General features: G+C 39.1%; 1 protein-coding gene and 1 pseudogene across 1 annotated transcript; both read right to left on the bottom strand.

The window, feature by feature from the left end:
• Window positions 1-844: 844 nt before the first annotated feature.
• Window positions 845-11,049, bottom strand: nbn (nibrin). Its single transcript, XM_078252941.1, has 17 exons — window positions 10,876-11,049; window positions 10,372-10,493; window positions 9,806-9,933; window positions 9,449-9,608; window positions 9,247-9,350; window positions 9,015-9,132; window positions 7,493-7,683; window positions 7,299-7,399; window positions 7,065-7,197; window positions 6,738-6,949; window positions 5,541-5,715; window positions 4,708-5,368; window positions 4,471-4,560; window positions 3,641-3,781; window positions 2,926-3,039; window positions 2,795-2,844; window positions 845-1,612 (listed from the first exon to the last, which is right to left on the bottom strand). Exons 1-17 carry the CDS (start codon window positions 10,904-10,906, stop codon window positions 1,579-1,581), a joined length of 2,565 nt encoding a protein of 854 aa, XP_078109067.1. The 5' UTR covers window positions 10,907-11,049; the 3' UTR covers window positions 845-1,578.
• A 1,154-nt stretch (window positions 11,050-12,203) lies between these two features.
• LOC144518861 (prostate-associated microseminoprotein pseudogene) lies at window positions 12,204-12,702 on the bottom strand (annotated as a pseudogene).
• Between the last annotated feature and the right edge of the window lie 4,746 nt (window positions 12,703-17,448).

The raw sequence follows: 17,448 nt of genomic DNA, 5'->3' as shown, positions 1-17,448 counted from the left end.
TAACTATTTCTGAAATACACCAAAGCAGGTGATTTCCTAAACATGATCAATATGAGGACTTTTGTTTTTTTTTCACATTGCCCAACTCTACATGTGTGTATATAAAAAATTCTTCCTCCATTTTTTAATACGTCTTCGAAGCAGATGGCCAATATTGTTTTGTTAAGTGTCAAATAAGAGAGCAGAGCAATCTATTCTTCATTTTTACTGTAGATTCCTTCATCAATCACTGTCTGCAAGAGTGTGATGCCATATGCATAATTTGTTTTGTGTGCTGCACAACTCATGGTTTGTTTATTGTGATGTGACACTTTGATCCCTGTGTAGGGATTTTTTTCTTCTGCCTCCTTCAATACAATATGGTAGTCAGAGTCAGTGTCGGTAATTACTAAAATAAAACGCTACTGTAGTCACATTACTTTTTCCACTAACAAGTTAATCGTTTAACACATTACTGTATACGTTTTAGTAATCCTATTTAACTAGTGAAAATGTTATTACTTGTGTTAAATATTGAATTTTAGCTGAATTATGCCTTGATGCTTTTTTCACTGACTTCTGAATATTGTTTTGATATGAATATTAATTATATGCATGCAGGCATAAACCATTGCCTAGCAGCAGCTACTGTGAGCAGAAGACATAAAAGTGCTATAAGAAGAGATGTGGGAAGAGTACATTTAAGGACTGCAGAGACTGGGTGACTTAAAAGTGGAGATAACTCTTATTATTCGTTTGAATTTACTTAAAGGAAAAAAATATGACCCTGGACACATCAGGTTGGACACAACTGTCCACTGCTTTCAATTCCAAGAGCAATCTGCTTACTTAATGTCACTCAATGTTAAGCACCAACAGGTTTATTGTGTGTCCATCCATATACATTACATTTTAGTACAGATTTGTATGAATTTTAGAAAGCAACTTGCAAGTACTCAGTATAATAAGAAAAATAATCCCATTGCAATTTAAGAAAAAGAACTGTGTTTAAACTTCCACAATACATGCTGAATATGAATGGACAGATGGGCTTCAACTATCTGCACAGAAAGGCCCATAAATGTTTTGGCATGATGACAGTTTCAGATCTATAAAAGTGCCGCAGGCTCATCAGAGATCGTTTAAGAAACAGCAACTTGAATCCCTCTTAAGTTTCTAGTTCAGCTAAAACCAGGAAACATATTTGGTCTTAACTTTAAAACCAAGGAATAGCTGGTTTCAGCATGTAGAGTTTAAATGCTCTCTTGTACAATTGAAGAGTTTTTAATGTTTTGTATGCCACATTTTTTATTATTGACAAATAAAACTTTGAGAGAAATCTCTGAACATGAGACTGTTTTCTTACATTGCTCGCTGCCAGTGGCTTAATTAGGGACATTTATAGATATATAGCACAGGTAGAACAGCAATACAATACAATACAAGCAGTTATGAAGCATTATAGCTGAAATACAGATATCAGGAGTTAGCTGGTGAATTATTTCTGGGGTCCTTTTTATACACCGTTGATGGAGTTTGACATACTTCCTGTGCCTTTTAAAATTAATTCCCTCTGTATGGCGTTAAGATGAAGGCATTTCATCTTCTCCTGGTTAGTTTGGTGGGATTGTACCTAAAGACACACACACAGAGAAGATTTCATCTCATAGGTCTGTCCATGTCAGGATGGGCTTTTAACATCCTTCATGGATCATTCCTTAATGTCCTTAGAGGCATTTTGAACAAACAATAAAACCAGACCAAATTAAGCGCTGTAAAACGGGGACAGTGTTTGAACAGCTCAAAGCAAACAGGCCTCCTATAAACCACGTCTGGAAACTTGGTTTAGACCTACCAAAAAATACCGGATTGTTTTCTTAGCAGCAGAGTCTGTTCCCCAGATACGCATGACTGGCTGAGCATGAATCAGTGATCAAACAGCTCAGCCATCTCACACACACACACACAGTCTCTTTTCTGCTTAGTCAAAGAAAACACGGCAGTGCCCGCTTACATCACCTCTGTTACCCTGGCAACCACTGTGACGAAAGAAGGACTAAGTTCTGATTGGTTAAACTGAAGCTACAGTGGCCCCATATCCATAATTCTTAATTATATAATGTCTGCATCTGATTATAATGACAGAGGCTGTACGGGCAGCATCTTTATTTTAGATTTTTACCACCTTGACTTGCATATATACTAAGTGAGGGACCAAGCGAGTCTACTAGTCTTAGAGTCACAGTGTAAATTTAGGATTTAACCCAAATGCCAATTTCCGATAGAAACATATCACTTAGTTGACAGGGGAAAGTATTGTAGCTCTCTCGCCTTTCCGTGAGGTCTAAAATCAGAAAAGGACGCAACTGACGGAGACAAAAGAGGAAACCTTTATACCTGTCTGGCCAAACAAACATAAAAAGGGGGAAAAGTAACATTCAATACATTATACATAACGTAACAGTAACTGTAGATAGTTTCGCAGTTTTAATCCACAATATTGTTTTGTATTATTTTATACAGAATTCATAACAAATAACACACACTATGACCTAAGTAAACAATTTATGCTATTGAATGACAATTGCTTTTTGGGATTTTATTCAGATATTCATTGAACCCACGGCTGCTGCGGCAAGGACTGAGTAATACAATAATAATTAATTATTATTATTATTGATTAATAAAATCAGTAGATTAAATGGCTTGGCTTTTCTTTACATACCAGAAACCTTACAATGGTTTTGGAGGGCTTGAGATAAGGGGGTAACAAAGTTACTACACATCTTACAGAAAATGAAATCCAGTTTCTCACCTAAAGAGGTCATCTCCAACACTCTCGTCCCGTCTGCTCTGACGCTCTTCCTGAAACAAACACAGACTCAAATCATGAATGCGAGGCTCAGACAGATCACAGACAGATAAGAGAGAGAGTGACAATAGTACCTCCACTGCATCTTTCAGCCATTCATCCAGGTCAGAGTGTTTGCCTCTGTTGTGAACCAGTAGATCAGATCCTCCGATGATGTGGGATGAGCCCATGGCACCTGGCGCGCAGATCTATCACACAAGGACATTTATATGAAAATTAAAATGATTCTGTACATGGGGCAAACGTTGTCGGAACTTTGTGATGGGGATCAAAGTTGATTTTGACCCTACTGTATGTATCCCGTCATTGAAGACAATGTTTTCATCAGGGCATACATGATAGTCTCTCAAAAATTGGACACGTGTCTTGCAAATAATGGACATTTTATGAAGAAAAAGAATCACTCACTGTTGTGTTTGGAGCGGAAAACGGGTCATTTTAAAAAGGAAATTAAAAAAGCCCTGTCCACTGGTATTGATATGAAAATCAAACTGTCTGCTTTTTTATGCTTTTTCTTTTTTAAACTACATGGATGAGGGGATATATTTCCTTTTTAAAATCAATTGTTTTCACTTGAGAGGTGAGCTGTATAATTTGTGTATAATCAGTGGAGGACAACATGTCTTGATTACATCTGTTGGCACACATGCAACTACAACTGAATAAAAACACAACAGAGCCTCTTAGGAGTTTTATAATTTGTAAATACATTTTATAAAGTGTTGTTCCTAAATTTCAAATGAGGCTCTACTGTGGGTTTCTGTTGTGCAAGTTGCATCGTGGTCTGACCTTGCGGAAACATTTAAAGTTCTTTGCGGAGTCGTTGCTCTGCATCCTCGGTGGTTTGGTTTTGGGAGGCGCAGTCACCGTGAGAGATCTAAACTCCACCAACACCAGCTTTTTAGGAAGGTCATCATCAATCTTTGACTCCTGCAAAACAGCACATTAATAAGTCAACATTTGTCTGATGGACAGTTACTGTTCTTTCTAGCAAAGAATAATGTTGTAGAATATATAAAAACACAACTAAAGAGATTTAAACAACAATAACATGGCGTTCAGACAGTATCTCCAGTGAATCCAATGCTGTGTCGTGTAGCGGACAAATACTGGATTCATGGGGCCCAATACCAATATGAATATTTACGAGTAAGAGAATCTGATAACAATACATCGTCTGATGTCTGCTTTTCTAACATAAATGCATAACATAATTAAACATTTTCAATAAGGATCTTTTGAATTTGTTTATTATTAGGTTTCAGATTATACTGCATATGGGAGATTTTATGTGTTAACACAGCACAATAAATACACCGCCTAGCCACTCTCATTAGTTCTTGGATGTGAGTAAACACTAAAAATTTGTTAGCGCTCTGAGATTGAGCCGACGTGAATCTAACAATCACTGACTGGTGATTTGCAGCCACAGGAGATAGTAGGTGCTTGTATTGACTTTGATGCGTCCAGTGCTTCCTATCTGTCCCAAGCTTTAGACTAACTGAAAACCCCAATTTTGACAAATAAATAAAGCTAGATAATAAAGCATCTAGGTACAGCTAGAAATGGAGCTTATTCAAAAGGGTGAAAGAGAGAGAAAGATTTTTAACAGAACTTACTTGGACCTCCTGTTTGATTCTAACTGGTTTCAGAGGGGTCTTAGTCTCTTCTTTAGGCTGGCAAATATCAACATTGAGTAGTTCTAAATCCTACAGGAATAAAAAGAGTGAAAAATGTGCAGTAACAGTGAAACATCATTATCTATAAAAGTCAGTGTGTGCTGAGACAGTTTTAAATTATTTACTCTAAATTAGTGGTGCACAAAAGAACACTGACAGCAAATCCTCTGTCCTCACCTCAATGAAAGACGCCTCGTCATCGTCAAAAGGCTGTATGTCTTGACTTGTACTGGCAGATGACACCTCTGCAGGTTTGCTGGACTCATGATTAGTTGTCCTGTATTCTGAAGGATGAACCTGCTCTGTCTTGATGGAGACAATACGCTGTTCAGATGTTTGGTTCTTATGGGAACCTGACTCTTTTTCCAGGCCCACCTGTGGCCTCTGGTTCTTTCCATTTTCTTCTGGGGGGAGCCGTTGCCTCTTGCTTGAAGACGGAGCCTCCAAAGTATTTAATCCTTGTTTCTGTTCAGTTGAACTGTGCATTATTAGCTGTGCATGCTGGCCTTGATTACTTGCAGGTTGCTCATCAAAGAAGTCCATATCCTCAGACATAAGAGACTCCAGTTCATCCATCTGTATCTCTGCCTCCATCTCCTTCCTCTTTCTACTCTGCGGCTCTTCCTGGACAGTGTGGGAGACCCTGTCTGACTGCCCTACAAAAAGATCAGCTGCGGACCCCAGTGGATTTTGGGACGCTGCTGCAGGGACTCTGTCTGAACGTGAGTAGGTTTCTTTAGACGTGGCTGAAGTGTTTGGTGCCTGCATGCTGATGGCTGATTCCAGTACAGGCCGTTTTGGCTCTGACATGACATCGGAGAGCTCATCCTCCAAAGGCCTTGATGACAGGATGAAACAAAGAGAAAGGTAAGGAATAGACTTTCAACTTATATTATTGCCAGGTGATGGTATGTAAATTGTCATTGGGTAAAGGACTTATATAGTTAGTGCACTAACATGCAACACCACTGATAAAGTCCTTTAACCCGTTTTAAGGAGAAGATGTTTACCTCTTCTTGTTGACTGTTTTAAAGAAACTGGTCAGAGCTGATTGTTTCTGTGGGGAAGCTTGTGCAGAGAGTTTTTGTTTCTGAGGAGACTGCTTCTGTAGGAATGTCTTCATGCCACCGCTGGCCTTGGGAAGGGATGGCTGGGACCTAATGCCACTACTGCCTGCGCCTGAAACTGCAAAAACACTGATGGATTGGTTACAGCATGTAGGCATTCAGCTGATGTTCCTATCATGAGTGCCTTAAAGTGATAGTTTGCTCATTTGCTGAGAGGATTGATAGCACTCTTATATCTGTCCCATACGCCTGCTGTGCGAAAGCGTAGCCTAGCATAAAGACTGGAAACAGGGGGTAACTGCTAGCCTGGCTCCGTACAAAAGTACCAAAATCAGCCGACAAGCATACTCCTAAAGCTTGATTTATGGTTGTGCGGAGGGTCCACACAGAGCTTTCACCATAGCCTACGTAAGTGGCCTGAAGTTTATACTTGTGCGTTGGTGTGTGCGTCGATCTCTTTTAGAGAATAGCAGGGCCAGCGTGTGTGTGTGTGGGGAGTGTGTGGTAGAGCAGGTGAGAAAGTGATGCCGATTAGCTTCCGAGCGAGTGCCGACTCTAGAGGGATAGTGAGAGAAACAAAGTGTCTCCCCTGTGCTTTCTGACCATCGTGGGAAATCTGTAGCAGGAAAAGTTAACCCTCTCCTTGATTTCATGTTGTTTATGGAGAAGGAGAACCAGGAAACGAGTAGGGGGAAATACAACGCTACCTAGCCACGGGAGGTGCACATCAGGCTACAGAATAGATTTTACACAGAAACAGAAATTTTGCTTAAGGGTCAATAATATATATTATGTTAATATATGTTATATGATTTGTAACAGCACAACAAACTATTAAAAATGTACTACAAATAATGTATATTGTTGAACAATAAAAGAAGGTCAAGAAACTGCATCTGTTGTTTAAGTGACCTACTTATGAACAATTACAATTGAGAAGAAATGATTTGTCGATCCAGCAAAGCTCCATGTTGTGTTGCACAGAAAAATCTAATCTGTTTCACACAGATTTCAAATAAATAAAAAAAACAGAGAACTAATTTGGGATGGTATTTGTATGTCTCAGACATTATGTATCAGAATCGGTATCAAGAAAGAAAAAGACAGATCAGTGCATTCCTAAGTCAATCATGCAGCTACCTGTCGGTTTGGACTCAGGCTTCTTCCTCTGTGAGGCCGTGTTCTCTACAGTGTTGAATGAGGAGCTCATTGTATCAGCCACGATGCACTGAGTGGTCGTCTTCAGAGATGCTACGGGTTTGGATCCACGGAGCTGACTGATGTTATGGTTTAGCTTGTTCTCAGGAGTCTCCCCCACGGCTGTCACCCCTGTTCCTTTACATAGCTCTGTCCTGATAAATAAGTACAATTACACACATCAGACAGGCTCTCTCGATCAAACAGACAAATGAAAGGTTTGGACAACTTTCACACATAATAGATGTGTGTCTGAGTGATTGTCGGTACCCTTGTGATGGCTCTGTGTTAACTGCATACGCTGTGATGTTCTGAGATGCTGCAGGTAACACAGTCTCATCCACCGCCACGCTCTGTGATAGCGAAGCACTTGGGATTCTGGGTCCCAATTTTGGTGCTGAATCTAAAACAAAGAGGGAAAAAAAATCAAAGAAAAATGATAGAAAAGGAAGAAAACTGAAAGAATAAAGACTGCAATCAGTGCTTTTCTGTCAGGTTACCCACCTGAGTCTGGTGTTAGACTGGATGGATTGCAGTACATGTCACAGGAAGCATAGATGGTAGCCAAACCAATTTCAGACTCTGTGATGACTCTGAGGCCTTTTCTGTGTCAGCGGAAAAAGAGAGCGTGTTCACAAATCATCACTTTGACAAATGAATTGCCAAACACACTCAGAAAAACAGAAGTTTGTGCAAACCTTTTAACAATGTTGTTCGCAGAGTTCGCCCACTCTGTAGTAGAGGAAGGAAGCAGAGTTTGGGAGCTGCCTGTCGTAACATTGATCACACAGCTCTGTGGAGACTCCAGCAGGTCCCTGGGCAGAGAGCCCTCCTCCAGTAGCTGGCTCCGGCCACCTCCAAAACTCACTGCTGCACTCAGGCGCTTGAGCTGCAAACAACATGGAAAAGCAGGAATTACACAACCATGATTGTTTATCTGTACAGCAGATCAGAGAGACAGGAGGGACTGCGTGTCTTCTGACAATAACATTCTTATATTTCCCCTCATCTGAGTCTAATTGAAGGCTTAAACCTTTAAGCGATCCATAAATATTTTAGTTATTGTAGAAGCATTTCTTCCAGAGGATATTCTATAAGGCTGTTGTACTCATGTACTTTTTTGTATAGCACCTTTCATACAAGAAATGCAGCACAAAGGGGAAATCTTCAGACTGTACAAAACACTGTGTCTCTTGGGCATCACGACGCAACAGGTCCCACTCCTTGCAACACAGACACTCCTGTTCGGTGGCCATAGCTTCACAATGTCCGCAGGTACACCACCAGTTTCCCGAGGTACGAGGCTGTGTTGCGGCATTAACTACCAGTAGCTCTCTCTCTCTCGTAGCCCTTTCACGGAGCTCCCGCAGCTCTTCGTTCAATAAGCTGTCTGTAAACTTACAAAGTTCTCAAGGCTTCGGTTAACATGTTGGGACCCTCATTATGCTACCGTTGAAGTTTGGTGATATTTTGAGCCTTTTTAGTGGTATAAATAGCGATTTGTTTTTACGTTCCCTGTGCCCCAAATACTAGCGCTGTAAGCTAATCAGCGGTCCGCGCTAGCGTCTTTCAAGCTCCAAACTCATTCGATTAGCATGAAAACATGTCCCAGAGAGCGACAGAGTGTGTACACATCTGTTAATAACCCCTAGGTTCGTTTTGCGCCGGAACTGTCCTTTAAGAAAAGACACATCAGTTAAATGCTGAAAATATAAGTCAATTCATTAATCTGTTTTAATTGCAACTTAATTTTTATTGCACTCTGGTAAATTATAATGGACTTACTTGTCTAGGGCAGAGAAGAAACACTGAGATAGATGCATTAATTCTACATTTCTAATCCGTTGTGAAAATAATTAGTTTCAGCTCTTGTAAAACCGGCACTCTCCACTGGAGCAGTGAGTCCCCCAGAGGATCTCCGGCTGCCGACTGCCTGGCAACCGATGTTCAGCTGATAAACAAGATGCTGACAAGATCATGTGACTTTCCATCATTTCTGAAGATAATGACAGAAAAACAAGCAGGGGGATGGACAGTTATACAGCCTATAACAAGTGCTCATTTCTATAACTCTCTGTGTGGTGTTATCCTTGACTAAGAAGGACAACTGCAGGGCAATTATAACTGATCACCTGAAACCCTCCTATTCTGTGACCTAACTTAGGGTTTGCAGAGCATGAAAACAATATTAGGTTATCACAAAGAAAGAAGTAGACATACTTGTTTGGCACTGAGGAATACGAAGGTCTTCCCGGTGAAAAGCTGTTTGCGAATTGGAATTACTCCAAGGTTAACATCCTCTCTTCTCAAGCTGGGCTCATCAATCTCAGGGATGAAACTTAAAAACAATGTCCAGCACAGATAGTAGGATAATGGTTGGTTCAGTGTGGCCTCTGATGTTCAGTTCATCCTCAGTGTGAATGTGTATACATAAGGATGGATTATTTTTTACCTCTCGGCTTTAGGAGGGGGTAATTTTTGCTGAGCGGCTTTGCTGAGCTCTAAGAAAAACTCTGGCTTCACGATGGGACGACAACACAGCAGAGCAGAAATAGTCTAATTAGGAAAACAGGAAGAACGTTAAACACATATTCAGGGACAAACATATCACATGTATTCACCTAATGAGAATACAAAAGTCTGGTCCTCCTGACCTTGATGGTGACTTTAGCAGACTGCATGGCCAGGTGGGTGCAGTCCTGAGTCCAGCTGTTGACCAGCTTTCCCCCCAAAGCCAGCAGGGCCTGAGAGAGCGACGCCTTGCCATCATTGTCCAAACATGACGAACACACCACTGGCTTCTGATGGTCCACACTAATACGAAGATGTGACAACGAAGGAGATTCATAATGCAACATGAAATTCATATTAGCTGCATTTAGCATTTTCTGAATTTGGGGGAAATAAATCTAGGTGTGAGTGCATTTAAAAGTAAAAGATGATGCCAGACTTGGTGATCACAAATCTGTGATATAAAACAGAACTAGCCAGGTCTTGTTTTAGTTGCTTACCTGAATTTGCTGTAAAAAACCCCAAATGTGACATTGTCTCCTGACTTCAGGTTCACTGGTGTGTTCTCTGTCAAGCGCTGGTTGTTGACAAATGAACCGTACTTGGAGGTGTCTTTTAGAGTCAGGGACTAGGAATACAATTCATAAGTCAGTCAAACAAACCTTCCTACATCTTCCTGTTCAATTATTCATTGCTCAGCTATAAACCCACCCTTTCAATTGCAGTCCATTTGACATTTACATTTTTTTTTTTTTTTTGAGTTCTGTTGTACGGTTTTGCATAAGGAATAAACTTGCAGATAGAACTCAGTAGGATCCTCTCTTTGCATCTTGATATAAATTCCAGCTACAGAAAAATGAAGGCCTGTATGCTATATATTGATTAAACTGTCCAATACATTGGCAAAAACACTATAAATTCTATGGATTGTGGTATTGCACATAATCATGAACATACAGTAGCCCTGACATGGAAGATATTGTACATATGATGCGCTGCAGATTCTGTTGAACACATTCAGTCCATTAAATGATGAAATATACTGCAGAACAGTTCTGTCACTCACGTGGTCAGTAGCAGTCAGATGCGCGTGAGCCCTGCTGATGGACTGGTCGTTGGGTAATAGGATGTCACAGTTCTTGCGCCCCACCACATACTCTTTACTGGAGAGGAGATAGTGGGTCTCACCTGTGTGTGACAGGAGGCAAGGTATGGACCTTATAATGTAAAAATCACAATAACTGGTGGTTTTACAAACTCGTCTATTTACATTAAGTGCATGTGACTTTTTTTATGTGTGCCAATGCTCTTTCCATAATTATGTTTCGGGTCGGCTAAGATTAGTTGTTAAAATCCTGCTCCTCCTCGAGCAAGACACTGAAGCCCAAATTGCTCTTCATGTGCCTCGCTCGGTTAAGAACAGTTCATTTTCTACTTTTAGCGTTAATTGTTTTTTTATCACAACGTTACGCACTATGTAACACAGCTAACGTTAACAGGCGTTAACTTTAACCCGCTAGTTGTGTGTAAAGCTAGCGTCACAATGTCAGCCACGACAACAAAAAGTTACCTCCAGCCTCCAGGGGTGTCAGTATCCACATTTTACTGCTTATTGTTGCCTTTGCATATGTTCAACCCACCAGTCAGTCAGAAGTAAGGCAACATTTTAAGACAATTTATAACAATTATCAACAAGGTGGACTCAGCGCGCCACCGTGTGACGTACAAACTATGCGCCGCTACTCTATTTTCAAAATAAAAGCCTTAACCCTCAGTCATTAAGGGTTGGTAAATCATAGTCGGGCAAGGCGAGACTAGTAAATCTATGGTGAATCTATAACAAATTAGAGCAAATTATTCAAATTCAAATTATTTCATTAAAGTAATATTGAACATTGGCTTGGTCATGATGTTCCTAACACTCACTGGTGCTCTACAAGAGGAAATAAATAACCATTTTAAGGAGGAAAAGTGGTGGAAAGTAGCCTACATTTACTCCAAGTACTGTAGGCTGCCTACCTAGTATAATTTGAGGTAATTGCACTTTACTTGAGTATTTCCAGTTTCTGCTACTTCTACTCCACTTAAACTCAGAGGCAAATATTGTACTTTTTACTCCACTACATTTGATAACTTTAGTTACTTTGCAGATTCAGAATAATAATACAAAATATAATTAAGAAATGATTATGATGTACTATTTTTGGTTTAGATAAGACTTGATCCCCGGTTGGAATTCACAAATGGATGCAGCAATAATTATTAAAAAGACATTTTTAACACTTTAACATAAAGCTCTAATAAAGCTCTAGTTTAATTTCTGAATTTGAACAAACCCGTTTTTTAAACAGCAGACAAGCAGACTGTACTGGTGATGCTATCTGCATATAAATCCTGACCAGCTGGAATAATCTACTAAAAATTAGTACATTCAAATCATTTTGATGTAATATCGATAAATCCCTAAGCCTGCAGATTCACTGTAATTTCTGTGTAAAATGACTTTCGGTTTTGATGCTCTGAATTCCACATAGACTGACATGAAGTCTTTCATGTGTTTATTGCAGATACTCATTGAACTGCCAAAAATAGTGAAATACCACAATATAAATTATGTTTTAGGGTGAATTCCCTATTCTGTATGACATTGTTCAATTGTAGAACAAGCAAGTAATAAAACAATTAAGTGTAGTAAATTGGAAAATAACAAATGACCAAACCCAAAAATAGACATCGGCCTACATTAGACATACATTTTTATTTCATCTTAAAACATTAACCAGAAACAATCCAGACAGTGTCATCAACAACCAACATCCACAACACAATTTTAAAATGTGAAATTATACATAAACCGGGTTGACAGATAAGTCCTAGTTATATGCGGATTTTGTTTTAAAATTCAGTACAGTTTAGTCCCTCACAAAACCTTACAAAAAAATAAAATCCATGGTCTTTATTCATTGAATCCAAAATAAAGAGCATACATTGCTATATTTCTTTTTTTCATTTATTATTATTAATTGCTGAACTCAAAATAAAGGATCATTGTCAGAATTCCACGGTTTGCCTGAAGCTGGTCTGAGACGGCCTCGTCCCCAGAGGCAGGGTAGTTTGTGATTTACTCTCATCACTGCAACACTCGTACAAGAGTCAGGTTTACGGATGATCTCACACCAGTCTGGATAGTCCACAGGTTTAGATCCACTACAGAGAAAATCAGAGTTAGAGTATATATGTGCTACATCCAAATACGTTTAAGTACTTTTTGGGGGGCAGTGTGAATTTAAAAAAAAACTCACTGGTCACAACATCCTACACCAAAAGGCTCCATGCAGACACACTGGTAACAGTTGTTGGTTATCCAGCTCTCTCCTATCCCGTACACCTGTCCCATGTGTTCACAGCTCCCTGAAAATGTTAAATATCTGTTATTGTGACACATACAGCAGTGGATTTACTTGGGTAGAAGTAGAAATACTATGTATTTACAAGTAAAAGTCCTGCATTAACATTTTTACTTACAGGCTAGACAGAAGAAGGGAATTCCAATTAGCATTATCAGCAAAACGGACAGGAATTGTCCTTTTCATATACTGGTATATAATTATACATATTATATTGTAGTTTTATTATTATTGATTCATTATGCAGCATTTCAATGTTACATCAGGTCTGCATAGAGCTAATGTTGACTACAATACTGTTGGATTGTTTATTATAAACAATCCAACATTATATTGCATTATATTTCATAAACTGATCATATGTTTTGGTTGGAAAAACCTAAATTTCCAAAGTAATAGTAGTATAACTGTCTTATAAATGTAGTGGGGTAAAATGAACAATAGTTTCCTCTCAAAATATAGTGAAGAAATAAAATAAAGGTAAAGTACCTCAAAAAAAAGTATTTAATTACTTTCTACCACTGGACATGTACACATACAAGTCTGTAGGAAACATTATGTCCACACATACTGCACCTTTAGTGTTAAAGAAGCACTCGCCACTGTTATACACAGAGAAACATGGTACACTGGCACTCAGGAACAGTATAGCCAAAAGCACTCCTCCTGCTGTGTTGGCCATTTCTGATAAGAAACAGCGCACAGGTTAGAAACAACAACCAAACATAACAACCAGATGAGAGAAATGCCCAACTGTTAGCCTTACCTATTTCAAAGTGTCCACTGTGTCATATAAAAAGCTTCCCTTACTTCTCTTTCTGTTCCTCTTGCCTTCATTCACCCTCTTGTTGTTTTTCTATTCCCTCTTTGCCCCTTTTGGCTCTCTGCGTCTTCTCCTCAGTGCCACTGATGCTCTCTCTCTCTCTGTGGGCTCAGATATTTATACTGAATCAGCACGTCTTTATCTCTACTTTCTACATTGCTATTTGTCCACAACCCCCCTCGTCCCCCACTCATTAATTACCTTCTATATCTGCACGCACACATACAGTATACATACAGACACACACACACACACACGCACGCATACAAGCATTATTATTACAATGTTCGTCATTCTCTCTTGTTTCACAGAAATTGCCCCAGAGTATATAGTGTGCACTCTTTCAGATAACATTTATCTCAGGGGTGCCATTTGACCCTATCAGAAGATCTCACTGGTGACACTATCCATAGGACAACGAGCCGGTGGCCTATTGTCCCACAGCGTGACCCCTTGACCCCTGCTCAACATCCAGACGCATGTATACGTATTTTATTGTGACAGCCAATGAAAATAATGCTTAAAAGCTCATTTGAAAAAAGGCCAAGTTATTTGTTTTTATTGTTAAAAGCTATTTTATTATTTCTGTTGTATTCATTGATAATTGTCTTTTTCTTACAAGTGACTAATGATCAAATTCATTGATGCACACCAGTCACTTAATTCAATTTCATATCATGTTGCACAAATTACAAGATTTGGAATGTGGATTCATTTTCCTATTAAAAGTCTCTTTAACATGGTATGTTTTGCGTCATTGTGGGGGTGTTTTAGTTCAGGAGCAGGGAAGGGGGCATAATATTTAAGGGCTTCTCTGTAAAATTGGAGGTTATTTTTGTGTTAGAGGATGGCTTTCACTGTGTTTGTGCTGGAAGTTGTTTGAACAAACAACCCTGAGTCCACTGATAACATGCGCCTATATAGACATACGCACACACACACACACACACACACACACACACACACACACACACACACACACACACACACACACACACACACACACACACACACACACACACACACCTATTGCCTGTGCAACCAGGATACAGGTTACCGGAGAAGTCTAAAGCCCCACACCCTGACTATTTTGTAAATGTGGTGGAGCATAATGACATAAAAATAGGGTTTCTTAAAAGTTAAAATGTCAGTCAACCCTTTAAATCTGGCCAGCACAAAACATTTTATTACAAATACACATTTTAAAATATTAACACACACACACACACACACACACACACACACACACACACACATGTGTTTGTTACTTTTAGGAGATTTAATTCTGCAGCAAAATAAAGACACAATTTTGGTCTTAAAATTAGACAACCATCCCCAACAAAAATGGGTTTAAAATCAAACCTGAACTTTGTCCTCAAATGTAACTACAGATCAGATGAATGATATAGACACACATACACTCAACCCAGATACCCTCTAGTGCTGCAACAAACTGATGTATTCATATTTTATGCCTCTGATGACTTCTGTGCACCCTGACCTGTATATCAAGTTTCCTAAATGTTGTCAGAATAGTTTTGGTTTCAAGAATAGTAATACCCGAGACAATCCTTCCTTGGCCTAGCACATGTCACTGTCTATATGAATATGTAATTTTGTGATACCCTGTTGTTGGCTGTGTTTTCATAAAGTGTACTCTTATACAGTCTAAACTCATTTTATTATGAGTAATCTATTATTATTATCAGTGTCACTGTTTTTTTCAGCCAGTGCTCCCACAGGCTTGTGCATATTAGGATGTTACCTATTACGCTTCCTTAGAAAATCAAACTATTACATTATAAAATGCCCTTTTAAAAATGAATTGACTGGGAGGTAGGATGTTTCATTACCCAAAAGTCCAAAAGCATGTTCCCTCTTTGTAAAATCACTTAATTAAAGTACAAAAATAGTATCTGTAGCATAAACCTTGCTATGTCTTATGCAATAGCATGCAAATCAGAGATGTGGAGACAGTAATGTATCACTGCAGACAATGTTAACATGCCATCAGACTTTATTTATATTCTGCTTGGATAAAATCACAGATGATGACAGAAACAAATCCTTAATTGTACATTTTTACAGAAAAAAAGACAAAAAGACTCTTCAAGAGAATTTAGCTTATGCAAATGCCAGAGTTGTTATTAATAAAGAATAAAACATGAGTGAACCGACTGACTTTTTAGTAAGACAAAGGCTGTTTTCAGGTTATGATCTGATGTCACAAACCTTTATAATGCCAGTAACACACCTGTTTGCTCACAGAGCAGGATGTACTTACACACTTCCAGTGTAGGCTGTCAGTCTTGATTATTGTGTAATCGTGTGTGTGTGTGTGTGTGTGTGTGTGTGTGTGTGTGTGTGTGTGTGTGTGTGTCTGTTTGAGAGAGGATAAAAGGAAGTGTAAACAGTGAAACTTAATCTTCAGGGACATTTCTGTGTACTTCCAACACCAGTTACCTGAACTTCATGGGTCTTTTTCAGAGGTACAAGGATCAGAAGTCAATGCCAGACTCTGTAGGAATATGTCTGATATTTAGTTGACACGATGAAGCACAAAAACAACCGAATATCAAACATATCACACAGCTTCTAGCCAGTCAGAGCCTCAGCAGATTGGAAAAGCCTGTAAACAAGAGAGACAATTCAGTGATCACACAATCAGTCAGCTTGTTTCAGAGTGAATGTAGGACACAGACCACACCACAGAAAGACTTGAAGAAAGACCTGAAGAACCTGTCCAAGAGAGATAAGCCTTGAGGGACGGAGTCACTATAACACAGGTATGTAGAGAGCCTGATGGCATTTGAGATCACCTATCAGTGACTATTGGCTTTAGGAAAGACAGGGTTGAAGAGAAATAGTGGACAACGAAAGCAAGAAGAGGAGAGGCAAAATCCTACATCACACACAAATACAAATATGAGGAATACATACCAACTCCCTTTATCCAAAAACAGCGTCCCCGTGTCCTTTAAGTAACCTAAAAGTGGTTACTTTGAGTTAAAAAAAGTGATTCACAACTAACTGTTAAATGTGTGTGTGAGAGCTATGATCTGTGTATATGAGCTATTCCTCAGTGGGACAGCATTTATATATATAACCCTGTGAGTTTGGGGGGGGGGGGGCAACACCTACACTCACTCTCTCAGTAACCCGCACACTCAGTGTCCCATGTAATTAGAGGTATATTGATTAGCTACTGTGGCCTGCAGCCTTTCCTCCCCACATTAGCCTGATCAATAGATGTGATGTTCATCCTACTGTGAGCTCTCTTTCTCTCTTTCTTTCACACACACACACACACACACACACACACACACGATCGCAGATGCAAAGTCAAATCATTTTCAGTTATTGCCTGTAGGGAGGACATGGCGGTCACCTTACCGTCACTAGTTGTATCTTGTTACTAAAGTTTGCTTTAACAATTCAAATATATCATATGGCTGACATCTCAAATGACTACCTTTATAATGCATGCATGCATTAAATGTAGTTAATGTTTAGTATTGTTATTATAATGCTTCACAATCATGTTTATTTACCATTTGAAAGAAACAGAAAAGAAAAAATGGTGAGCAGCATAACAAAACAATGTAAATAAAATGTGTTAATATGAATTCCATCCTGTGACAGCATCCACAATCGTAAAGCTTCTTTTTTTTTCCCAATATCTAAATGATCACCAAAATATCTGCATGTGGGAGTGCGTCAAGAATGTTTATTGGACATTTGATCAATATGGCAAGAAAGACTACCCTTACATTTTTGATTTCCAAAGTGGAAGACTGGTACCATGTCTGGAGATGGTATGGATATTGGTCATTTATGGTGGAAAGTAACTAATACATTTACTCAAGAACTTTACTGTACAATTTTGAGTTTAGTTTAGTTTATTAGTTTATAG

The sequence above is a fragment of the Sander vitreus genome, chromosome 6, assembly GCF_031162955.1.
Source record: "Sander vitreus isolate 19-12246 chromosome 6, sanVit1, whole genome shotgun sequence".
NCBI lineage: Eukaryota > Metazoa > Chordata > Actinopteri > Perciformes > Percidae > Sander > Sander vitreus.
Note: the sequence above shows the minus strand (reverse complement) of the source record. Positions and strands in the feature narration are given on the sequence as shown.